General features: G+C 42.6%; 1 protein-coding gene across 5 annotated transcripts in view; it reads left to right on the top strand.

Annotated features, from left to right (window-relative positions):
• Window positions 1–23101, top strand: part of tp53bp2a (tumor protein p53 binding protein, 2a) — a 51683-nt gene that overhangs the window by 12556 nt on the left and 16026 nt on the right. For 2 of the 5 annotated variants that reach the window (XM_064932459.1, XM_064932460.1), the window contains exons 2-8: window positions 6840–6987; window positions 9182–9295; window positions 11432–11502; window positions 12038–12139; window positions 20581–20776; window positions 21651–21832; window positions 22129–22293. In XM_064932459.1, the coding sequence (XP_064788531.1) occupies window positions 6840–6987; window positions 9182–9295; window positions 11432–11502; window positions 12038–12139; window positions 20581–20776; window positions 21651–21832; window positions 22129–22293 (978 nt within the window). Of the gene's footprint in view, window positions 1–6839; window positions 6988–9181; window positions 9296–11268; window positions 11316–11431; window positions 11503–12037; window positions 12140–20580; window positions 20777–21650; window positions 21833–22128; window positions 22294–22487; window positions 22530–23101 lie in introns of those variants that run through there. The other 3 variants (XM_064932456.1, XM_064932458.1, XM_064932461.1) reach the window with 3 other exon arrangements.

Here is a 23101-nt window from a genome sequence, read left to right on the forward strand (position 1 = left end):
CCTTTTACCAAATTCAGTTGGGACATTTGGAACAGTTAGTAGGATAAAGTCCTGTGAACGAAGAGACGACCCACCACATTTCTGAACAATACATATGTCCTAATAAAATGGAAGTAAACCCAAAATGGCTTTGTAAATAAAAGTATACTAGAGCCTGCGAGTGACTAGAAAAGGCCAGACAACCTTGGTTTATAAAGTGCAGTGGTGCGTAAGGGTTTTGCAGTTTAAAATAAATCTCAATGCGCCATGGTAAAGGGTATCAATTGATCTCAAACACTGAGCGGAAGCATTCATATATCCAATATCCCCATAGTCTAGTAAAGGCATAAATGTAGCTGATACCAGCCGACTCCTGGCTTCAAAAGAAAAACTGTCCTGATTCCTAAAATAAAATCCCAACTTCAGCTTCAATTTTTTGTAAGTTGTTGAATATGCAATTTAAAAGAGGTCGTCATTAACTAAAATGCCAAGATATTTATATGAGGTTACAGTCAATCTCATTGCCCTGACAGGTAGTAATAGGTGAAAAGTTCATTATTTATATAAATATTGAATACGAGGGGACAAGTACAGAGCCCTGGGGCACACCATTACAGACAGATAATTTTAACAGACATGAGCCCATCAAATTGAGTGCACTGAGTTCTATCAGACAGATAGTTAGCAAACCATGCAACTGCATGCTCCAAAAGACCTCCACTTGACAATCTCTGCCTCAGTGTAGCATGATCAATTGTATGAAACACCTTAGAGAGATCTGTATAAAGTGAGACACAGTGCTGTTTTGTCAACGGCTTCAGTGATATCATTTAAAACCTTCATGGCTGCTGTAATTGCGCTGTGCTTCTTCCTGAAGCCCGATTGGTACATTGATAAAATAGAGTTTGTTTTTATATACTATTTTAGCTGTTCACTCACAAGGGTTTCGAGTATTTTCACCAGGGGTGACAGCTTTGAGATTGGCCTATAATTATTTGAAAGAGATGCATCTCCCCCTTTTAAAAGTGGAAGGACAAATGCTAATTTCCAGATCTTTGGAATTTCATTACATTCCAGGGTTAGGTGGAACAGAGGGGTTCTGCTATGTAATCAGCTGCCAGATTTAAAAAGCAGGGATCAAGAAGATCAGGACCTGCAGGCTTTCTCTGATCTAAGGATTTCAGCGCTTTATGTACCTCCTGCACTGAAAATGGCAAAAAGCTAAATGTTTGACCAGCTCTCACTGGTTAATCCACACAAGGTTGTACCGAGACTGAGGACACTGAATCAAACAGCCTACCAGATGATAAAGTGCTCATTGAAAAAAATTCAGCATTTCAGTTTTGTCAGATACAGCAACAAAGTCCTTCAGTACACATGACGGTAATTCCTTAACATTACTGTTTCCGGACGTAGACTTAACAGCCTTCCAAAACTGGTAACAGTTTTGTCTGTTACCATCAGTGGTAACGGACATAAAATATTCATTCAGACTTGGCCTTCCTGAGAAGAAAATAACACTTGTTTTGTAACTGCCCCCCCCAAAAAAAACAATCGGCATCAGAACATGATTTATATGCATATATTTATGTTTATGCAACACCATACCCACATGAATGTTTATTGGTCAGTAGCATACATGTTTGAGACGCTACCCTGGAAAATAGTGTCCATAGATGCTAAATATCAAGTTTTGTGCAGCGCTGTCATTCGGTGCCAGAGGAATAGCGGTGTGTTTTTTTTTCACAAAATCCTAAATGCCGGAAAATTCTACATGGCGGACGTTATGGAAACTTGAGACATTTGCTCCTTGTGAGGAAAGGGACATAGAGTGGGGAGAACATGTATTTGATACACTGCTGATTTTGCAGGTTTTCCTACTTGTAATTTTTATCATAGGTACATTTCGACTGAGAGATGGAATCTAAAACAAAAATCCAGAAAATCACATGGTATGATTTTTAAAGTAATTAATTTGCATTTTATTGCATGACATAAGTATTTGATACATCAGAAAAGAAGAACTTAATATTTGGTACAGAAACCTTTGTTTGCAATTACAGAGATCATACGTTTCCTGTAGTTCTTGACCAGGTTTGCGCACACTGCAGCAGGGATTTTGGCCCACTCCTCCATAGACCTTCTCCAGATCCTTCAGGTTTCGGGGCTGTCACTGGGCAATACGGACTTTCAGCTCCCTCCAAAAGATTTTCTATTGGGTTCAGGTCTGGAGACTGGCTAGGCCACTCCAGGACCTTGAGGTGCTTCTTACGGAGCCACTCCTGAGTTGCCCTGGCTGTGTGTTTCGGGACGTTGTCATGCTGGAAGTCCCAGTCACGACCCATCTTCAATGCTCTTACTGAGGGAAGGAGGTTGTTGGCCAAGATCTCGCGATACATGGCCCCATCCATCCTCCCTTCAATACGGTGCAGTCGTCCTGTCCCCTTTGCAGAAAAGCATCCCCAAAGAATGAGTTTCCACCTCCATGCTTCATGGTTGGGATGGTGTTCTTGGGGTTGTACTCATCCTTCTTCTTCCTCCAAACACGGCGAGTGGAGTTTAGACCAAAAAGCTCGATCTTTTGTCTCATCAGACCACATGATCTTCTCCCATTCCTCCCCTGGATCATCCAGATGGTCATTGACAAACTTCAGACGGGCCAGGACATGCGCTGGCTTGAGCAGGGGGACCTTGCGTGCGCTGCAGGATTTTAATCCATGGCGGCATAGTGTGTTACTAATGGTTTTCTTTGAGACTGTGGTCCCATCTCTCTTCAGGTCATTGACCAGTTCCTGCCGTGTAGTTCTGGGCTGATCCCTCACCTTCCTCATGATCATTGATGCCCCACGAGGTGAGATCTTGCATGGAGACCCAGACTGAGGGTGATTGACCGTCATCTTGAACTTCTTCCATTTTCTAATAATTGCGCCAACAGTTGTTGCCTTCTCACCAAGCTGCTTGCCTATTGTCCTGTAGCCCATCCCAGCCTTGTTCAGGTCTACAATTCTATCCCTGATGTCCTTACACAGCTCTCTGGTCTTGACCATTGTGGAGAGGTTGGAGTCTGTTTGATTGAGTGTGTGGACAGGTGTCTTTTATACAGGTAACGAGTTCAAACAGGTGCAGTTTATGCAGGTAATGAGTGGAGAACAGATCTGTGAGAGCTGGAAATCTGACTGGTTGGTAGGTGATCAAATACTTATGTCATGCAATAAAATGCAAATGAATTACTTAAAAATCATACAATGTGATTTTCTGGATTTTTGTTTTAGATTCCATCTCTCACAGTTGAAGTGTACCTATGATAAAATTACAGACCTCTACATGCTTTGTAAGTAGGAAACATTGCCAATGTTGCAGGTTATGAAATACTTGTTCTCCCCACTGTATGTACCAAATTTCATGACTAGGTCAAATGGGGTGAGGGGTGTGACCTTTCAAAGTTTGCATTTTCAATTGCTTGTTTTCAATTGTTCTAGCTCCACAATGTGCCCATTTGACATGGCATTGCATGAGAGGATGTGGCCCATGGGCTTTTACCATCACGTCAAGTTGCACCCTCCTGGGTCTTAACATCTAACAGGAATTTGCCATTTTTTAAACCAAATCTGCGGAGAACTGGAATAATAACGGCAACAAATATGAATTTCACCCAAATTTTCTGTTTGAACCCGTAACAATTCTGTATTTAGGAACTTCATTAGGTGGGATGTCCCTTTCTGAGGTGGAAGTTTGAATGATGGATCTGTCATTCTTAAAACCCTTTCCCTTCATCTGGGGTGGTCCTTTTAGAGGGTGTGGCGTGAACCACTGTGACCCTTTCATATACAACCCCCCATCATCATAGGACTCCCGAGTGGCGCAGCGGTCTAAGGCACTGCATCTCAGTGCTAGAGGCGTCATTACAACCATGGTTTGATCCTGGGCTGTATCACAACCAGCCGTGATTGGGAGTCCCAGGGGGTGGTGCACAATTTGGCCCAGCGTCGTCCGGGTTAGGGGAGGGTTTGGCCGTGGTAGGCCTTCATTGTAAAATAATAATTTGTTCTTAACTGTCTTGCCTAGTTTAAGGTTAAATAAATCAAATCACAGGGCGAATAATGCTTGACTTACTTATCAAGCATGATGTATGGCAAATTACTTAATCATTCAATAAAGTGGCCATTTGCGTCCGTATTTAACCAAACTACTGGTTAGGTCTGGACCACCTCGATTGCATTATCGGCGGTGATATTAACTGTGTGTATTGTGAGATCGCTTATGATTTCTTAGACCTGAGCATTTAAAAAAAGCCAGAAGAGAACAGTTTTATGGTTAGAACGGACTCTTAGAAGGATGGTTACTAGGGCTGTGACAATTGTTTTTTTCCATGGCAAAAAAATTGTCCTTTAAAAACCTGCTGTATGTATAGTATTGTATAGTATAGCTTGGAAAATAAATACATGTGACTCTGTCTGACATCATTTGGTTCCCGATATTAGGGCTGTTTAACTGAAGAAGTTAAATCAGCTTTGTGTTTTGTTTCCTTGTCACAAAACTACAAGTATAACTAAAAAAATGTATTCCATTTTTTAAATTGAACCTTTATTTAACAATGCGGGTATCATCCAGACCCTACTGGCTACCTAGTTAGGACAATGTCAGTGTCCTGAAAATACAGGTTAAGTGAATGCAGTGTAGTTGATGCCATTTTGGAATCCGCTCTAACCTTTCTGGTGCTCTCACATCAAGCGACAAGGAGGGGAATCCACTTTAGACCATTGAGATGCAGTGATGTGGAGCCCACTGTGCTGAACCTATACTATAGCCTGTCTTTGTTTTCACTGAGAGGGCTTTAGCTGCACTGCCCTTAGCCTTTGGGTCATTCAGGTCACCCAGGCACAATGTCCCTAATGTAGCCCCCCAAGGCATGGCTGGGCTGCGTATTCTTCACTGTGGTAAAGTGAATAGTATACTGCTTCTACATCACTCTTATAGTCTAACCAAGGGGCATGAGCCGAAGAACAAACTGGATCTATAAAGGGTGTTATTCTATTTAAGTTAGCTGACATAACAGTACCAAAGTCGACGGGAATGATAGAATGATGTTCCTTGGGCCGGGTTGGGTCAACGAGGGATGACGTACACACACACACTGAGTGTATTTAGTTCACCTTGTACCATAGGTTTATCCACAGGAGACCTCGGAATGCGTTGTTTATTTTATAACAGTTTCATTTCAATCTGTCACGCCAATATCTGTGCAGATTACTGCAGAGCGCATATTCCACGAGTGGCCCAAAGCTTCTGAAACGCGCATCTGTTTATGACAACGGGGGGTTTTCAGCGTGGAGGGTCAGCGTCTGTAAAGGGCTTATTGAACCAAGTTCACTGAAACATTACAATGGGATTGAGGCTGGGTTCTATTCATTCAGTGGCGTGTGTTTTTAGATTAATCCAATGGGTTTTTAGTGGCATGCATTCTAGTAAACTATCAAAGACTTGAGTCCCATCTCGCAGTCATTCTCAGTGTTAGATCTCACCGTCTTGAGGCCAATGCAGGGGCAGCCTCGGCAACAACTTCAAATTTTCAAATTCAGTGAAATTTGTCAGATAAATGATTTTGTCTGAATAGACAGCCCTTCAGCCAGAGCTACAGTATTTCTACCCTTCAAAGTGCTCTGCTTGTTAGCAATAGGGCTGTCATCGTGCCGACAGCCTTGGTTAACACAAGCAGGCCATCAGCAGGGAAAAATGCTAGATACTCTACTCCGGTTTCAATGTGGATACAGAGGAACGAGGGCACAGACAATATCTGTTTTATTTTTTGTCTGATTCCATTTTGTCTTTTCCCAAATGCCTTTTTTTTCCAGTTTTGTTTTTCCAGGTTTCTGTTTTTTCTAGTTTCAAGTTTTCAATCTCAAAATCACAATTTATTATTTATAGAAAAACAACACAGATGGATGTTCCTGTTGCTTAATCCACATCAGGAGACCACTTCTGAGGTTTGTGAAAAATCAAAGAAATGTAGAGTCTTGGGCGTTGTTGCTCTTCAATTAAACTGTGCTCCAGCCAGAGACCATTATTTGGTTAGCTACGTTTCTGTAGCGCTCATGTGATTGCAGAGTTTGCAAACCAAATGGCTACTGGATTAATGCAAATAATCCCGATACAATTCTGCCAGGTCGGCACAGGCTACCTTGTAGTTAACATTTAATTGAGAAGGTTTTTGGCAAAGCCTTTCCATCTACCAGAAGACGGTTATCATTACATTAGCATCGCTGACCACCACCCAAAGTGGTAGACAAAAACAGACGCACAGACATGCAGGCTTGTGCTGGTGCCTCCAGAAAGTGAAGGGAAATGCAAATCATTGATGCAGTTTATTCATGTCATATGATCATCTTGGACAAATGAAAGCATTTTCTAATAATATCAGAACATTTGAGTTAATTTCCTACTTTAGATCAATACATTTAGTTCATTTCCTACTAAGTTCAATACATTTGAGAATATTGTTGAATTCCGCGTTAATGTATGGATTCCGTGATTCCGTCCGTGTTCTCCGCAGCATGTTGCTATCAGTGTCGTGCAGGCAGGTGCGGGGCTTTTAGATAACCATCACTGAGAGTTGCATATGCAGGTTTGATAGCCTTGAAGTTGTCACTGTCTTACAATATTGATTGTGTTTTTAGGATAACTATTTTTTGCCATGTGTCTTATGCCTCAGTGGGCATCTCTAGCCTTCATCAACTCTGATCATAACATTTGTGAAGTTGTTTATGTGAACAGTAGACATTACAATAGGGTGCCGATTTTTCAAATGTTGAAGGATATCCTCATTCTAATATCCCGTGGTTTGTCTCTTCTCTGTCCCTCAGATGTTCCTGACAGTGTACCTCAGTAATAATGACCAGCATTTTACAGAGGTGCCCGTTACCCCAGAGACGCTGTGCCGGGACGTGGTGGAGCTATGTAAGGAGCCCGGAGAGACTGAATGCCACCTGGCTGAGATGTGGCGTGGATCTGGTGAGCCGTCTCCCCCTTCACGCGCGTATATGCCTGACAATTACCAACCCTATGCCTGTTATTTAGGCACCTGGACTAGTACCAATGTCTATGATCTACTGGTTACTTGGGAAAAAACACATCTTGTCTTCTAAACAAACCCCAAGATTATATGGAACATAGGGAGAGTTTTGAGAGAACATACTATTTTGGAAGGGACACAGAATAAAGGCTGGCTGTGTGCCAACTGGCCAGATCTTTGTCTGTGTTGTCTCTGACGCTGACAAGCTGGGTGTATTATCTTTGTAGCCCACCACACAGATAACACATCTCTCACAAGTCTCTCTCAAGTGGAGAAATAGGACTTCAGCCTTGTACAATCCCCACAGCTGCTCTCCAAGAATTCTTAGAACTCAAGTACCTGTGGTTAGAAGTGGACCGTTTCCATGGTTGTGTGTGGTTGCCATGAGAGACGAGACTGGGTGCCTATGTTCAGGCTGGAGTACCTCTGTGTCCTTGAGGGGAAGATTTTATAAGTGCTCAAGTGGAATCAGATTAATTTTGCACCTCTTTTTACAAAGCTGTTTCATTCTTTAGGTTTCGATAATTCCAACAAGAAAAAACAGGCTGTGCGTTAATACTGTCCTGATTATTTCACAAACTTTTTTGTTATAAGAGAATCAAATCAAATGTATTTATTTAGCCCTTCTTACATCAGCTGATATCTCAAAGTGCTGTACAGAAACCCCAAACAATCTAAAACCCCAAACAGCAAGCTATGCAGGTGTAGAAGCACGGTGGCTAGGAAAAACTCCCTAGAAAGGCCAAAACCTCGGAAGAAACCTAGAGAGGAACCAGGCTATGAGGGGTGGCCAGTCCCCTTCTGGCTGTGCCGGGTGGAGATTATAACAGAACATGGCCAAGGTGTTCAAATGTTCATAAATGACCAGCATGGTCAAATAATAATAATCACAGTAGTTGTTGAGGGTGCAACAAGTCAGCACCTCAGGAGTAAATGTCAGTTGGCGCTTTAAAAAAAAAATATATATATATTTTACCTTTATTTAACGAGGCAAGTCAGTTAAGAACAAATTCTTATTTTCAGTGATGGCCTAGGAACAGTGGGTTAACTGCCTGTTCAGGGGCAGAACGACAGATTTGTACCTTGTCAGCTCGGGGGTTTGAACTTGCAACCTTCCGGTTACTAGTCCGGTTACTAGTCCAACGCTCTAACTACTAGGATACACTGCCGATCATTGAGAGTATCTCTACCGCTCCTGCTGTTTCTAGAGTGTTGAAAACAGCAGGTCTGGGACAGGTAGCACGTCCGGTGAACAGTTCAGGGTTCCATAGCTGCAGGCAGAACAGTTGAAACTGGAGCAGCAGTACGACAAGGTGGACTGGGGACAGCACGGAGTCATCATGCCAGGTAGTCCTGAGGCATGGTCCTAGGGCTCAGGTCCTCAGAGAGCGAAAGAAAGAGAGAATTAGAGAGAGCATACTTCAATTCACACAGGACACCGGATAAGACAGAAGAAATACTCCAGATATAACAGACTGACCCTAGACCCCCGACACATAAACTACTGCAGCATAAATACTGGAGGCTGAGACAGGAGGTGTCAGGAGACACTGTGGCCCCATCCGATGATACCCCCGGACAGGGCCTAACAGGCAGGATATAACCCCACCCACTTTGCCAAAGCACAGCCCCCACACCGCTAGAGGGATATCTTCAACCACCAAGGTATGAGTAACGTGGTTGGAACGTTTTAAATGCATTGGTGCACTAATCAACCATGTGTTTTAGTACTTCTGTGTAATGAAGAGAAGAAGCAAGATGTGGAGTGGTTGTGTAACGGGTCAGCTGACCTTCCCTGAGGCAGCACCTCTCAGAAAGATGAAGTGAAAATGGAAATCTTGATTTAAATGCCTCTCCTTAGACTGTAGCCTAGTCCAGTCAGTCAGTGTGGTCTGACCGGATTAACAAACCACACAACACGTCATACGAAACACCTTGAGTTTTCCTTCATTTTCACTGCACTTGTCATTTTAGTCCTTGTATGTAAAACGCATTAATACTGATAGGTGGGTCAAAACACATTTTACAGGGGGTGTCCATGTCAATATTTCTGAAGCCTGGGGGGTGCACTGCTTTTGTTCTCTAACATCCTAAACCTGTGTGTTCTCTATTCTAACCCCCCCCCCACATCAGAGCGACCTGTAGGAGTCGGGGAGAGGATGCTGGACGTGCTCCAGCATTGGGGGCAGCACAGGGCAGAGGTGCGCTTCTACTTGCGCCATGACCGAGCGCCCAGCAGAGAATCTGGTGAGTTCCCAATGACCTGACAATGACAAAGTGCGTACAGAAGAACACAAGCACACCACACAGATTTACTTTTTTCTGTCCTGTCTATCTCACTTCTTCTTTCTCATAAAGCTTGCTTTGCTAGCTAACTATACAGATGATATCAAGTTATAGTGCTAGGAATTCCCAGGGACCTCACACTACGATATTATCACAAAAGTTAGGTGCTGATACGATATTTACTGTGATTCTCACAATGCTATATGTATTGCGATTCGATATTGCAATTTGATGTTCCAAACATATTGCTCACTATGTGTCTGCTGCAAAGACACACACACACACACACACACACACACACACACACACACAATGGGTGTACAAAACATTAGAAATACCTTCCTAATTTTGAGCTGCACCCCCTTTTGCCCTCAACAGCCTCAATTCATCAGGGCATGGACACTACAAAGGGTCAAAAGCAATCCACAGGGATGCTGGCCCATGTTGACCCCAATGCTTCCCACAGTTGTGTCAAGTTGGCTGGATGTCCTTTGGTGGTGGACCATTTATTGATGCACACAGGAAACTGTTGAGCATGGAAAACCCAGCAGTTTTGCAGTTCTTGACACACTCAACCAGTGCACCTGGCAACTATTACCATACCCCGTTCAAAGGCACTTAAATATTTTGTCTTGCCCATGCACCCTCTGAATGGTACACAATTGTCTCAGGATTTTTAAGCTCCTATATATATATGAGAGAGAGAGAGAGAGAGAGAGAGAGAGAGAGAGAGAGAGAGAGAGAGAGAGAGAGAGAGAGAGAGAGAGAGAGAGAGAGAGAGAGAGAGAGAGAGAGAGAGAGAGAGAGAGAGAGAGAGAGAGAGAGAGAGAGAGAGAGAGAGAGAGAGAGAGAGAGAGAGAGAGAGAGAGAGAGAGAGAGAGAGAGAGAGAGAGAGAGAGAGAGAGAGAGAGAGAGAGAGAGAGAGAGAGAGAGAGAGAGAGAGAGAGAGAGAGAGAGAGAGAGAGAGAGAGAGAGACTGTGTGCATTGACCTCACGAAAGAAAAACATACAAAACGGAATTCAAATAAGTGTGTGTACATACATACCTACTCATTCAAGGGTTTTTCTTTATCTTTACTACTTTCTACATTATAGAATAATAGTGAAGGCATCAAAACTCTGAAATAACACATGGAATCATGTAGTAACCAAAAGAAGTGTTAAACAAATAAAAATATATTTTAGATTCTTCAAAGTAGCCACCCTTTGGCTTGATGACAGCTTTGCACACTTGGCATCGAGGCAAAGGGTGGCTACTTTGAAGAATCTGTTTTAGATTTTTGTTTAACACTTTTTTGGTTACTACATGATTATATAAAATAATACCTACTCATTCAAGGGTTTAGTTATGTGGTGTTTTTACAAATCGATGTATTAATATAATATTGTCCAAAAATATTGCGATATGTAGCTATCAAAACAGTTCTCCCCATCACTATTAAGTTAGCTAAGTAGGCTATTCAGTTCATTTGTCATAGCATTACCTTATAGGCTAATTATTCATTCAGAGTTAGCCTAGCATGTTATTGTGCCCCTGAGTAGTCCCCCAGGCCTAGCCAATGTTTGTAGCAGATTTTGTCCAAAACTATTATGTAAGTTGCTTGGTCACGGGCCGGTGCTCGAGGGATGAAATCAGTTCCACTGGCTCCCTAAGACACCCTCAACACACAGACACAAATACACACACAGTCAATGATCAGCCCCTCAGAGACCCAGGGTACTGTAGTAAATCCTGGGATTATGACCGGTCTCTGGGTGACACTGATGTCTTTGTGCTGGCTGAGTGGCTTAGCTCATCGCTAACGCTAGCCCGTCTGTGTTTGTGTAACCTGCTTGTGACTCCTCCCCTCCAGCCGAAGGAGCCTATTGCAGAACGTGTGTGTCTACTGTATGTGGTGTGTCAGTGTGTGGTGTATATAAGGGCGAGAGCGAGAGACGTTTGCTTCACTCATATCAGCTTTAGTTCCAATGAAAACTTTGCGTGAGTTTCTCATAGTTTCCTAACAGGCTTGGTGGCTTTTAATGTTAGTCAGGACAACTTTTTATGCTTTAACCTTCTCTGACTGTTTTTGCTGAGGTTTTGGATGTATGTTTCAGGTGGCTCACGAGGATCAGACTCCAAGAGGAACGGAGTGAAGAGCACCTGGGATAGACGGATGGAGAACGGGGTGAGTTCAGAAACCAGTGTCTTTAGACAAACGTCCGCTCGCCTTTTGAAGCCCAGTTTTTCATTCAGTCCCTGTGTAGTATAGTTGCTACACTGCTGATTGCTGAACCCCCTCTACTTTTCCTGTCCTATGAGTCATTGGATTAGTCAATTCATCAAACATTAACTTTCCCTCTGAATTGTTGTTTTCCCATTTTCTCTGCTGCTCTTCGTATTAGTGAACTTTTAAATGTGTAACATCTAAAGCTTCCGAAGAGAAGGAGAGGGGAAAAACGAGTTCAGTTACTCCTGTGTCACCAATGAAGCAAAAAACGTCCCCATATTTGAACACGAGTGTGTGCTATTTACCCACATGCAGAGACTGTGCTTGTCCTACATAGCTTCAGGCCTGTCTTGACACAGATGCAGAACACACAACATTTGCCTTGGAGTGAGAGATGATGTGTTTGTATATGTACAATATGTATGTGTGTCTTACTTTGCCAGCTCTTTTTCTGTGTGTGGCTGACCGTCTCTCCTTGTTGTACCCTGCTCAGGTGTCGGCCCCACGGATGGACATGACTTTGGCTGAGCTGCAGGAGATGGCTGCCAGACAGCAGCAGCAGATAGACGCACAGCAACATCTCCTCGCCTCCAAGGTAACAAGGGAGGGAGGGTAGAAAGATGGAGGTGGGGGCAGTGGAAAGGAGGAGATGAGACATGGAGGAAGAAAGAAAGTGAGGGAAAGAGGGGGTGGGATGAAAGCGAGAGGGAGTTGCTAAGAGCGAGAGAAAGTGAGAGGAAGATGAAAGAGTGCAGGTAAAGTGATGGAAATAAATGGAGAGGATGGAAAACAGACGAGGGGGGATGAGAGAGAGGAAGATTAAAGGCGAGGGCAAAGCGATGGCGAAAAGGGGAGGCAAGGAGCACAGAAGGTGAGTTATCGGGGAGAAAAAAATATTTTATGGAATAGAAAGAGAACCCTGTTGATGTAGTGGTCTTAAGCGGGTGACTTAAGGGTGAAGGTAATACACAGGAGAGGAAACACAGGTAGTGCTGAGCAATTAACCGAAATATCGGTTATTTTTTGTTTTTTAAACAACTAATTGACTGACGTTGGTTCAATTATTTGATTTCCGTTTTGTATGTTTTTCTTCCACGAGGTCAATGCGAACATCACGCAGTTTCTCTAGAAATCAATCAGATCCAGCCTGAACTGTGCGATGTAGTAGGGAGTTGTAGTTTCCAACGGGCCATTATTCTATATAGTTTAGTGCATAAAACGTGGTAATTAACTATACTGAACAAAAATATAAATGCAACAATTTCAAAGATTTGACTGAGTTACAGTTTATATAAGGAAATCAGTCGATTGAAATAAATGTATTAGGCCCTAATCTGTGGATTTCACATGACTGGGAATACAGATGCATCTGTTAGTCACAGATACCGCAAATAGGTAGTGGCGTGGGTCAGAAAACCATTCAGTATCTGGTGTTAGACCACCATTTGCCTCATGCAATGCGACACATCTCCTTTGCATGTTGTTGATTGTGGCCTGTGGAATGTTGTCCCACTCCTTTTCAATGGCTGTGCGAAGTTGCTGGATATTGGCGGGAACTGGAACACGCTGTCGTACACGCTGATCTAGAGTATCCCAAACATGGTCAATGGTTGACATATCTGGTGATTTTGCAGGCCATGGAATAACTGTGACATTTTCAGCTTCCAGGAATTGTGCACATATCCTTGCGACATGGGGCCTTGCATTATCATGCTAAAGGTGATGGCGGAGGATGACTGGCACGACAATGGGCCTCAGGATCTCGTTACAATATCTCTGTGGGCTCAAATTGCTATTGATAAAATGCAATTGTGTTCGTTGTCCTTAACTTATGCCTGCCCATACCATAACCCCACCGCCACAATAGGGCACTCTGTTCACATCGTTGATATCTGTAAACCAACGCCATGCACGTGATCGATCTGGCGTTGTGAGGCCTGTTGGACGTTCTGCCAAATTCTCTAAAATGACGTTGGAGGCGGCTTATAGTAAAGAAATTAGCATTCAATTCTCTGGCAGCAACTATGGTGGACATTCCTAAAGCCAGCATGCCAATTGCACTTTCCCTGAACTTGAGACATCTGGCACTGTGTTGTGTGACAAAACTGCAAATTTTAGAGTGGCCTTTTATTGTCCCCCAGTACAAGGTGCACCTGTGTAATGATCATGTTTAATCAGCTTCTTGATATGCCACACCTGTCAGGTGGATGGAGGATCTTGGCAAAAACAGAAATGCTCACTAACAGGGATGTTAACAAATTTGTCCACAAGTTTAGAGAAATGCTCTTTTTGTGCAAATTGAACATTTTTGAGATCTTTTGTTTCAGCACATAAAACAGGGGACAAATACTTTACATTTTATGTTTATATTTTTGTTCAGTGTGCAATGACCAATGTGTATCTACTTGCCCGGTCTGTGTTTCTATTACAACTGCTACAGAAGAGAGAAGAATGCATGATCGTGAGGTGATATACAGAGCTCACGGTTGCTTCGCGAGGTATCGCAACCTGAAAATTGTGATTGTTAGTTAATATTCAGCAGTCATGAAAGTATGCCGTATTTACTTTGAAGAACTACACAAATAGTGACTTTGTCAGACAGCATAGGCAGCAGCTCTATAGAGATGACTTGGAATTAAATAATAGCCCTCAAATAAAGCAAATGTAATATGTGACTGACCGGCTCGATTCGGTCTTATGTAGCAACATTTGAAATTGTGTTTTTTACATTGGGTAAAAGTAGAGGAACAATGGAGAAGTAATTCTGCTTTGAAAGTTGTTTAACTTGTAACCTCACTTTTAAGAAAATGGCCCTTGAATGTTTTGGTACCTACAGGAGAGAGTTCTTTGTCTACACCCATTCAGCATCGTTGTAACCTTTTTATTTAACTAGGCAAGTCAGTTAAAAACAAATTCTTTTTTGGAATGACGGCCTACTGATGAACAGTGGGTTTACTGCCTTGTTCAAAGGCAGAACGACAGATTTTTACCTTGTCCGTTCGGGGATTCGATCCAGCAAACTTTCGGTTACTGGCCCAACACTCACACCATCTTAAGCTTTAGCCCCACCCATTTCTTTTAAGGATTTACTTGTGAGGCTATGTACGAAACAACCAAAGATTTCAAGACTAAAGGCTGGCTTATACTACGGGTGTGTTGGTAAATGTGACCTGGAGTGCCAGAGAGTGCTCTGGCCATTGGTAAACTCAGAGCATTGTCAGATTGTTCGTTCATAAATCGCTCTCGGAGCAATCAGAGTACATGCTGGATGCTCTGGCCGAGGAGTGGGGTTGAGCCGAGTGTTCTGACCTAACAGCAGCAGTCATGTACCCAGTCTAACTGACTGACTAATGTAGGGTAGCTTGCTAGCTACTTCCAGACACAAATGAGAGAACAGCTCACTCTAACCATTTTACTCGCCCTAGCAGAGCTATTGAATTATGCTTTTTTGCCAACGTTTACTGACACCAGACATATTTAACGGGTGTTGAGGGTTCGTAAATTATTCTGCACTCTGGCACACAGACGAGTGCTCTGAAATCGGGGTAGTTAGCCAGAGCGAATTTACCAGCTACGTCAATTGACAATTGTCGCAGTGACATTCTAATGAAATAGTTACTTGCATAGTGGAGTCTTTTTTGTTACTACCCTACATGAATGTGTAGGTAACTAACCAACCAGTTTCAATGTTAACTTCTTTGGGGTAGGGGGCAATATTTTCACGTCCTGATGAAAAGCGTGCCCAGAGTAAACTGCCTGCTACTCAGGCCCAGATGCTAGGATATGCATAATATTAGTAGATTTGGATATAAAACACTCAGTTTCTAAAACGTTGAATGATGTCTGTGCGTATAACATAACTCATATGGCAGGCAAAAACCTGAGAAAAAATCCAACCAGGAAGTGGGAAATCTGAGGTTTGTCCGTTTTCAAGTCTTAGCCTATCCATGAGAGCTGATTGAGTCATGGTTCTGCCAGAAGGCCATGTGCTCAGTCATGTGTGCGCCCGTGAGAGTTCGCTCCGTTCCCTTTCATTTCCAGAGACAAAGGAATTCTCCGGTTGAAACATTATCGAAGATTTATGATAAAAACATCCTAAAGAGTGATTATATACATCGTTTGACATGTTTCTATAAACTGTAATATAACTTTTTTGACTTTGTCTGGACATAGTGCCTGCGTATTTGGATTACTGTACTAAATGCGTGAACAAAGAGGAGGTATTTGGACATATGCTGGACTTTATCGAACCAAACCAACATTTATTGTGGAATTGGGATTCCTGGGAGTGCATTCTGATGAAGATCATCAAAGGTAAGTGAATATTTATAATACTTTTGTTGACTCCATAACATGGTGGGTATCTGCATTGCTTGTTTTGGTCTCTGAGCGCTGTACTCAGATTATTCCATAGTGTGCTTTTTCCATAAAGCTTTTTTGAAATCAGCGGTTGCATTAAGTAGAAGTATATCTTTAATTCCATGCATAGCAGTTGTATTTTCATCAACATTTATGATGAGTATTTCTGTAAATTGACGTACCTCTATGCACTTTCACTGAATGTTTTGGAGGCAAAGCATAATAACGCGCCAATGTAAACAGAGATTTTTGGATATAAATATGAACTTTATTGAAGAAAACATACATGTATTGTGTAAAATGAAGTCCTATGAGTGCCATCTGATGAAGATCATCAAAGGTTAGTGATACATTTTATTTCTATTTCTGCTTTTTGTGACTCCTCTCTTTGGCTGGAAAAATTGCTGTGTTTTTTTGTGTCTAGGTGCAGACCTAACATAATCGCATGGTATGCTTTTGTTGTAAAGCCTTTTTGAAATCGGACAATGGGATTAAAAAGTTTGTCTTTAAAATGGTGTATATACATGTATGAGGAATTTTAATTATGATATTTCTGTTTGAATTTGGCGCCCTGCGCTTTCACTGGATGTTGGTCAGGTGGGACGTTAGCGTCCCACATACCCTAGAGAGGTTAACTAGCGATGCAAATGGCTCTGAGATACAAATAATATTACTACAGAAATTATACACGTAACGTTAGCTAGCGAACAGTACACTTTAACTTTAAATGAAAATGACTTTCTGACAGAATTAGAAACGTGTGATATCTGAATATGTAGATAGCTAGACTCTCTTACCAGTATACATGGATGGACGCTTCTCCCTCGCTGTCACGGATGCCATGGTTGCGCTTGAAGATGTTATGCGGAGAGGTGTTTTATACAACAGCCTTCTGTGTGTTCTCTTTTCAACTCCGTCTGCATATTTGCAATAAAACACCAGAATTTTCTCCAAAACCACAATTGAAAACTGTGATTTATTTTTTAATAATCAAACCGAAAATGAACAGGCCTCAAAGAGCACTAATCGCTCGGCACTACACACATGAGGTGGAAAATAAGAGATAGTTGTGTAGATGAATTGTGGCACATGTAAGAACTGTTGTGTCTTTGGCATCATTAAAAGTGAAGGCTGTTATTTTATCAAATAAATTATCTGTAATTATTATTACGTGATTAAACTATTCATGTAAATGTAATTAACTAGGAAGTCGGGGCACCAAGGAAAATCTACAGATTACAAAGTTACAATTTTCCTAATATAACTCTTCAGATATTTTAATATCTTATCAATTAGTCTTCTTATTAATGAATTATTATTTACGTCAGTTTCATTCCAAACGTAAATTGTTGGTTATCTGCACAAACCCAGCCTTTACTATAAATCATCCATACACCAATTGGCTTAAACATTTATTTAGTAACTAACTAAATAATCACAGAAATGCATAAACAAACAAACAGATCTGTTACTAACAAATGATATGGAAGATTGCCTAGTGGGCTAAGCCGATATGACGGCTTGGTGGACAAAGGGAAATGGGTGTGGACTGAGCAAGAGCGGGAAAGACCAGAGGGATCACTACACACTATACTACTATAATTATATTCATTTAAATGCTAATCCTTTGCACATGAACGCTCACTCATTCGGGAATATTTGCAAACAATATATATATATTTATGCCCATGTGTCGTGATGTTTTCTGTTGGAATCTGTCTGCTGGAGAGTTCGTCTGTCTTTCCCTGAAGATCAAAGTCTTTCGTGGTTAGAATGGTTACTTCAGAGTACCATCAGAAATGTTCTCTTAGAATAGATGTTTCGGCGGTTGTCGGTCTTCGCATGCCAGGTTTCCAGAATTTCTAGCTGCAGACTAGTAATTAATATCTAAGATTTGCTCTTATTCTGTTGGGATCGATAGTCTTGAATTGAACCATTTCCAGCCGTGTAGCCAATGTTCCACGTGGTATGGTTAGGAAGTCTAAACCATTCGCAACCCACAGAACACGCTGTGGGTTTGCTCAGTCTTGGTACTCAAACCTGTGCCACCGCAGTTTACACCGAGGTACGCGTGGTCTGAAGAGGATTTTATTCGTAACAATAGAAAAGGTGGTTCTATGATGCCTGTTCATGTCTGTGCTCACGGGGGCGGGTCAATGACTTATTTAAACTTTAAAGGGAATTACAATTCTTTCATATTAAAGGTGTAACATCAGATTACATAATTTCACAAATAGTTTAATCTTTACTCATTCATTTCATACAATAATTAGATGCAAACCTCATAATGGAGGCACCTATATAAACATAGTTAGGGTAATGTGACTGTGTTGTCTTTCATGAGGTCACAAACATGAAACAAAACAGACCGGGTCATAGCTGGCTTCTCCACTGACCGTTTACACTTTCTCCAAAATATGGATATTATTGCAGTCTCAAATTCTGTAATATAGTAGAATTTGGCGGGAGTTCCTTTGTTCTACTGTTGAGCTCTCTCTCCATACACCATGAAAAGGGGGAGATAGTCTCTGCCAGGAATTTACGACATGAGATAACAGAACCTGGGTGTTGGAGAGAGTGAGAAGCCATGATCTTTACCCAGAAAGGGCCATGTCATCACAGAACATTATTGTAGGATGTAGTGCAGTAAGCCTTTGAGTTGTGTTTTCCCCATCTCATTAACATGAGATTCTGGTCATCAATCACTGTATCCATGGCTCAAACAAAGGACTTTTTCAGATACAGAAGATGTATTGGCTGGATGAGGGCAATAAGCTGACACATTACAGTTTGGTTGATCTGATGGGTTTCTTTCCCTCAAGGGGTCTGTAGCTGCTGAGGCATCATGAACAATAGTCTGTTCCTGCTGGTATATTTTTTGCTTACACTTATTTATCAATGCTCAAGTTTCATGGAGATCAATGCTCTTGTTTCAAGTGAGACCTGTCTGCTCTCTCTCTCTCTTCCTTAGTCTCTGGCTGAGAAGTTTTTTTTTTTTACTGTCCACCTTTGCTTGGATCAACACAGTCGGTTCCGCGCTGCGTGCCCACCTGTGCTGCCTGCCTGTCTGTGCTCATCGTAACTGTGTTTGTCAGGGGAAGCCAGAGGATAGCACAACAGGCTTCGGAGTGTAGCCCTGAGAGAGTAGCCTTATAAACATGCCGTCCCATCACCACAGTTCACCTGTAAGGGAGCTTAATAAAGGCACTATTTTAGGAGATTCCTATCACGTTTATGGCGCAACGAGTAGATCATTGTTCGACTTTCTTACCGCAGTGATATTCGGTTTGTCACATGTTCAGTTCTAACTAATGATATTTTTTATTTTTTTCACCTTTATTTAACCAGGTAGGCTAGTTGAGAACAAGTTCTCATTTGCAACTGCGACCTGGCCAAGATAAAGCATAGCAGTGTGAACAGACAACACAGAGTTACACATGGAGTAAACAATAAACAAGTCAATAACACAGTAGAAAAAAAGGGTCTATATACATTGTGTGCAAAAGGCATGAGGAGGTAGGCAAATAATTACAATTTTGCAGTTAACACTGGAGTGATAAATGATCAGATGGTCATGTACAGTTAGAGATACTGATGTGCAAAAGAGCAGAAAAGTAAATAAATAAAAACAGTATGGGGATGAGGTAGGTAAAAATGGGTGGGCTATTTACCAATAGACTATGTACAGCTGCAGCGATCGGTTAGCTGCTCAGATGTTTGAAGTTGGTGAGGGAGATAAAAGTCTCCAACTTCAGTGATTTTTGCAATTCGTTCCAGTCACAGGCAGCAGAGAACTGGAACGAAAGGCGGCCAAATGAGGTGTTGGCTTTAGGGATGATCAGTGAGATACACCTGCTGGAGCGCATGCTACGGGTGGGTGTTGCCATCGTGACCAGTGAACTGAGATAAGGTGGAGCTTTACCTAGCATGAACTTGTAGATAACCTGAAGCGAGGGCCAGCCGACTAGAGCATACAGGTCGCAGTGGTGGGTGGTATAAGGTGCTTTAGTGACAAAACGGATGGCACTGTGATAAACTGCATCCAGTTTGCTGAGTAGAGTGTTGGAAGCTATTTTGTAGATGACATCGCCGAAGTCGAGGATCGGTAGGATAGTCAGTTTTACTAGGGTAAGTTTGGCGGCGTGAGTGAAGGAGGCTTTGTTGCGGAATAGAAAGCCGACTCTAGATTTGATTTTCGATTGGAGATGTTTGATATGAGTCTGGAAGGAGAGTTTACAGTCTAGCCAGACACCTAGGTACTTATAGATGTCCACATATTCAAGGTCGGAACCATCCAGGGTGGTGATGCTAGTCAGGCGTGCAGGTGCAGGCAGTGAACGGTTGAAAAGCATGCATTTTGTTTTACTAGCGTTTAAGAGCAGTTGGAGGCTGCGGAAGGAGTGTTGTATGGCATTGGAGCTCGTTTGGACTGAATGCTTCACAGGATAGCATGCCAAAAGCACATTCAATGAGAAAAACTTCATAGACATTTCAGACTAATCACAATTGACGTACAGAAGTTGTACCCCATTGGCCTATTAAAATGAGCAGTTAAAATGATCCATTAAGCAGTCTATGAAATTATAGTTATTCACTCTGTGCAGTGGTGGTTTCTGAAGCAAGCAGGGCTCCGTAACCATCCCATCTTCTTTCTCCCCTACCCCTCTCCCTCGTTAGGAACAGCGCCTGCACTACCTGAAGCAGCAGGAGGAGAGGCAGCAGCAGGAGGAGAGGCAGCAGCAGCAGCAGGCATCGGACCAGGAGAAGCTGCGGCGTCTCAGGGAGAACGTGGAGAACCAGGAGACCAGGCTCAAGAAGGTCCGGGCCCTCAAGGGCCACGTGGAGCAGAAACGCCTCAGCAACGGCAAGCTGGGTGAGCGCAGTGTTGCAATGAAAGGGAAAGGAATTGGTTGTTCGGTCGATTGATTGAGTGAGTGGTGAATTGATTGGTGGATTTGTGTTGGATGACTGACTAATTGATTGGTGGATTTGTGTTGGATGACTGACTAATTGATTGGCGGATTTGTGTTGGTTGACTGACTAATTGATTGGCGGATTTGTGTTGGATGACTGACTAATTGATTGGCGGATTTGTGTTGGATGACTGACTAATTGATTGGCGGATTTGTGTTGGATGACTGACTAATTGATTGGCGGATTTGTGTTGGATGACTGACTAATTGATTGGCGGATTTGTGTTGGATGACTGACTAATTGATTGGCGGATTTGTGTTGGTTGACTGACTAATTGATTGGCGGATTTGTGTTGGATGACTGACTAATTGATTGGCGGATTTGTGTTGGATGACTGACTAATTGATTGGCGGATTTGTGTTGGATGACTGACTAATTGATTGGCGGATTTGTTGGATGACTGACTAATTGATTGGCGGATTTGTGTTGGATGACTGACTAATTGATTGGCGGATTTGTGTTGGATGACTGACTAATTGATTGGCGGATTTGTGTTGGATGACTGACTAATTGATTGGAGGATTTGTGTTGGATGACTGACTGATTGGCGGATTTGTGTTGGATGACTGATTAATTGATTGGAGGATTTGTGTTGGATGACTGACTAATTGATTGGCGGATTTGTGTTGGAAGACTGACTAATTGATTGGCGGATTTGTGTTGGATGACTGACTAATTGATTGGCGGATTTGTGTTGGATGACTGACTCATTGATTGGTTCTAACCTGTGTATCTTTATCTTTCTCCGTCTCTCTCTCTCTCTCTCTGTGTAGTGGAGGAGATGGAGCAGATGAATGGTCTGTTCCAACAGAAGCAGAGGGAGCTGGTGGTGGCTGTGTCCAAGGTTGAAGAGCTCAACAGACAGCTGGAGATGCTCAAGAATGGCAAGATGGATGGCTTCAAAGACAACCAGAGCTCTGTGGCTGAGCTGGACCACCTCTACAAGGAGCTGCAGGTGTGTTTTCTTCGAGTTTGCACTTTTGGGACTATTGACAATTCCATTGTACCTGGAAAACTCAATTGTTTGAAAGTATTTTACATATGCGTACAATTTGACCCATGTCTGTATTTTCAAATCACATACGTTTAGCATGTGGCTCGTGTGGGACTCAAACCCTTAAATATTCCTACTACCGTGACCTAACTAATCAACTGAGCCGTCAGAACAACTAGTTCAAAGCCTCATATGTCCTCTACCCTGTCCTCCATCCTAGCTCAGCTGTCTGGCATGTCGTCTCTTGTCCCTTCTAGCTGCGTAACAAACTGAACCAGGAGCAGAACGCCAAGCTGCAGCATCAGAGAGACAGTCTGAACAAGCGCAACCTGGAGGTGGCCTCTATGGACAAACGTGTCAGTGAGCTCCGAGACCGTCTCTGGAAGAAGAAGGCCGCTCTGCAGCAGAAAGAGAACCTGCCGGTGAGTGTACACACACACACACACACACACATACACACATACGGATTCAGAACACTTATTTTGACATCTCAAGACTTGGTCAAAGAAATGTAAATATTTACATAGTGAAGCATACCCAATCAAAAGTGATAACCTGAGCGCCCCCTATGGGCTGGAGAGTATAAACACACTGTATCTCTGTTTACCTTTGAAAGCCACAGATGCCCTGGCCCTCAGAGCCGGCCCCTATCAAAAAAGTAAGACTCCTCAACCCTGTCTCTCACTGCCTTTCTGCACTGACAAACAAATCACTGTCTCACAGGACTGAAATACCCTCTGATCTCTCCTTCCACAGTTCACTTGTTCTATCTCTGTCTATTTAGCGTTCTTCAATCCTGGTCCCTGGGACTCACAGAGTGGGGAGATTTCCCCCCCCCCAGCCCACTACTATAACACTTGATTCAGTTATTTTAGTACCTGTCTGGAGCAAAAGCCTGCACACCTGGTGGCTCCCAAAGATCAGGATTGAAGGAGTTGATGTCAGAGTTGATTTGCTATCTCAGTTTACACTCAACACTCCCTCTCTTCAGCCCAGCTTGGCAAAACAACTCCAGGAAAGGAGTGGAGACTAGAGCACAGGCAGGCAGACAGGAATTCCAGAGGAGATGGTTTCAGGCCTGAGCTCTGACATCACTGCCTGATATCCCTCTACCACTCTTCCTCTGAGTTGTTTTTGACTTCTGTGGTTTCCATGGCACTTTCATAATCTATGTAAAAATATTCGGGTTCTCTCTTTGAAAGATTTTGTGAGGAAATTGTCAGGACATGT

Source organism: Oncorhynchus masou, chromosome 23, assembly GCF_036934945.1.
Source record: "Oncorhynchus masou masou isolate Uvic2021 chromosome 23, UVic_Omas_1.1, whole genome shotgun sequence".
Classification (NCBI taxonomy): domain Eukaryota; kingdom Metazoa; phylum Chordata; class Actinopteri; order Salmoniformes; family Salmonidae; genus Oncorhynchus; species Oncorhynchus masou.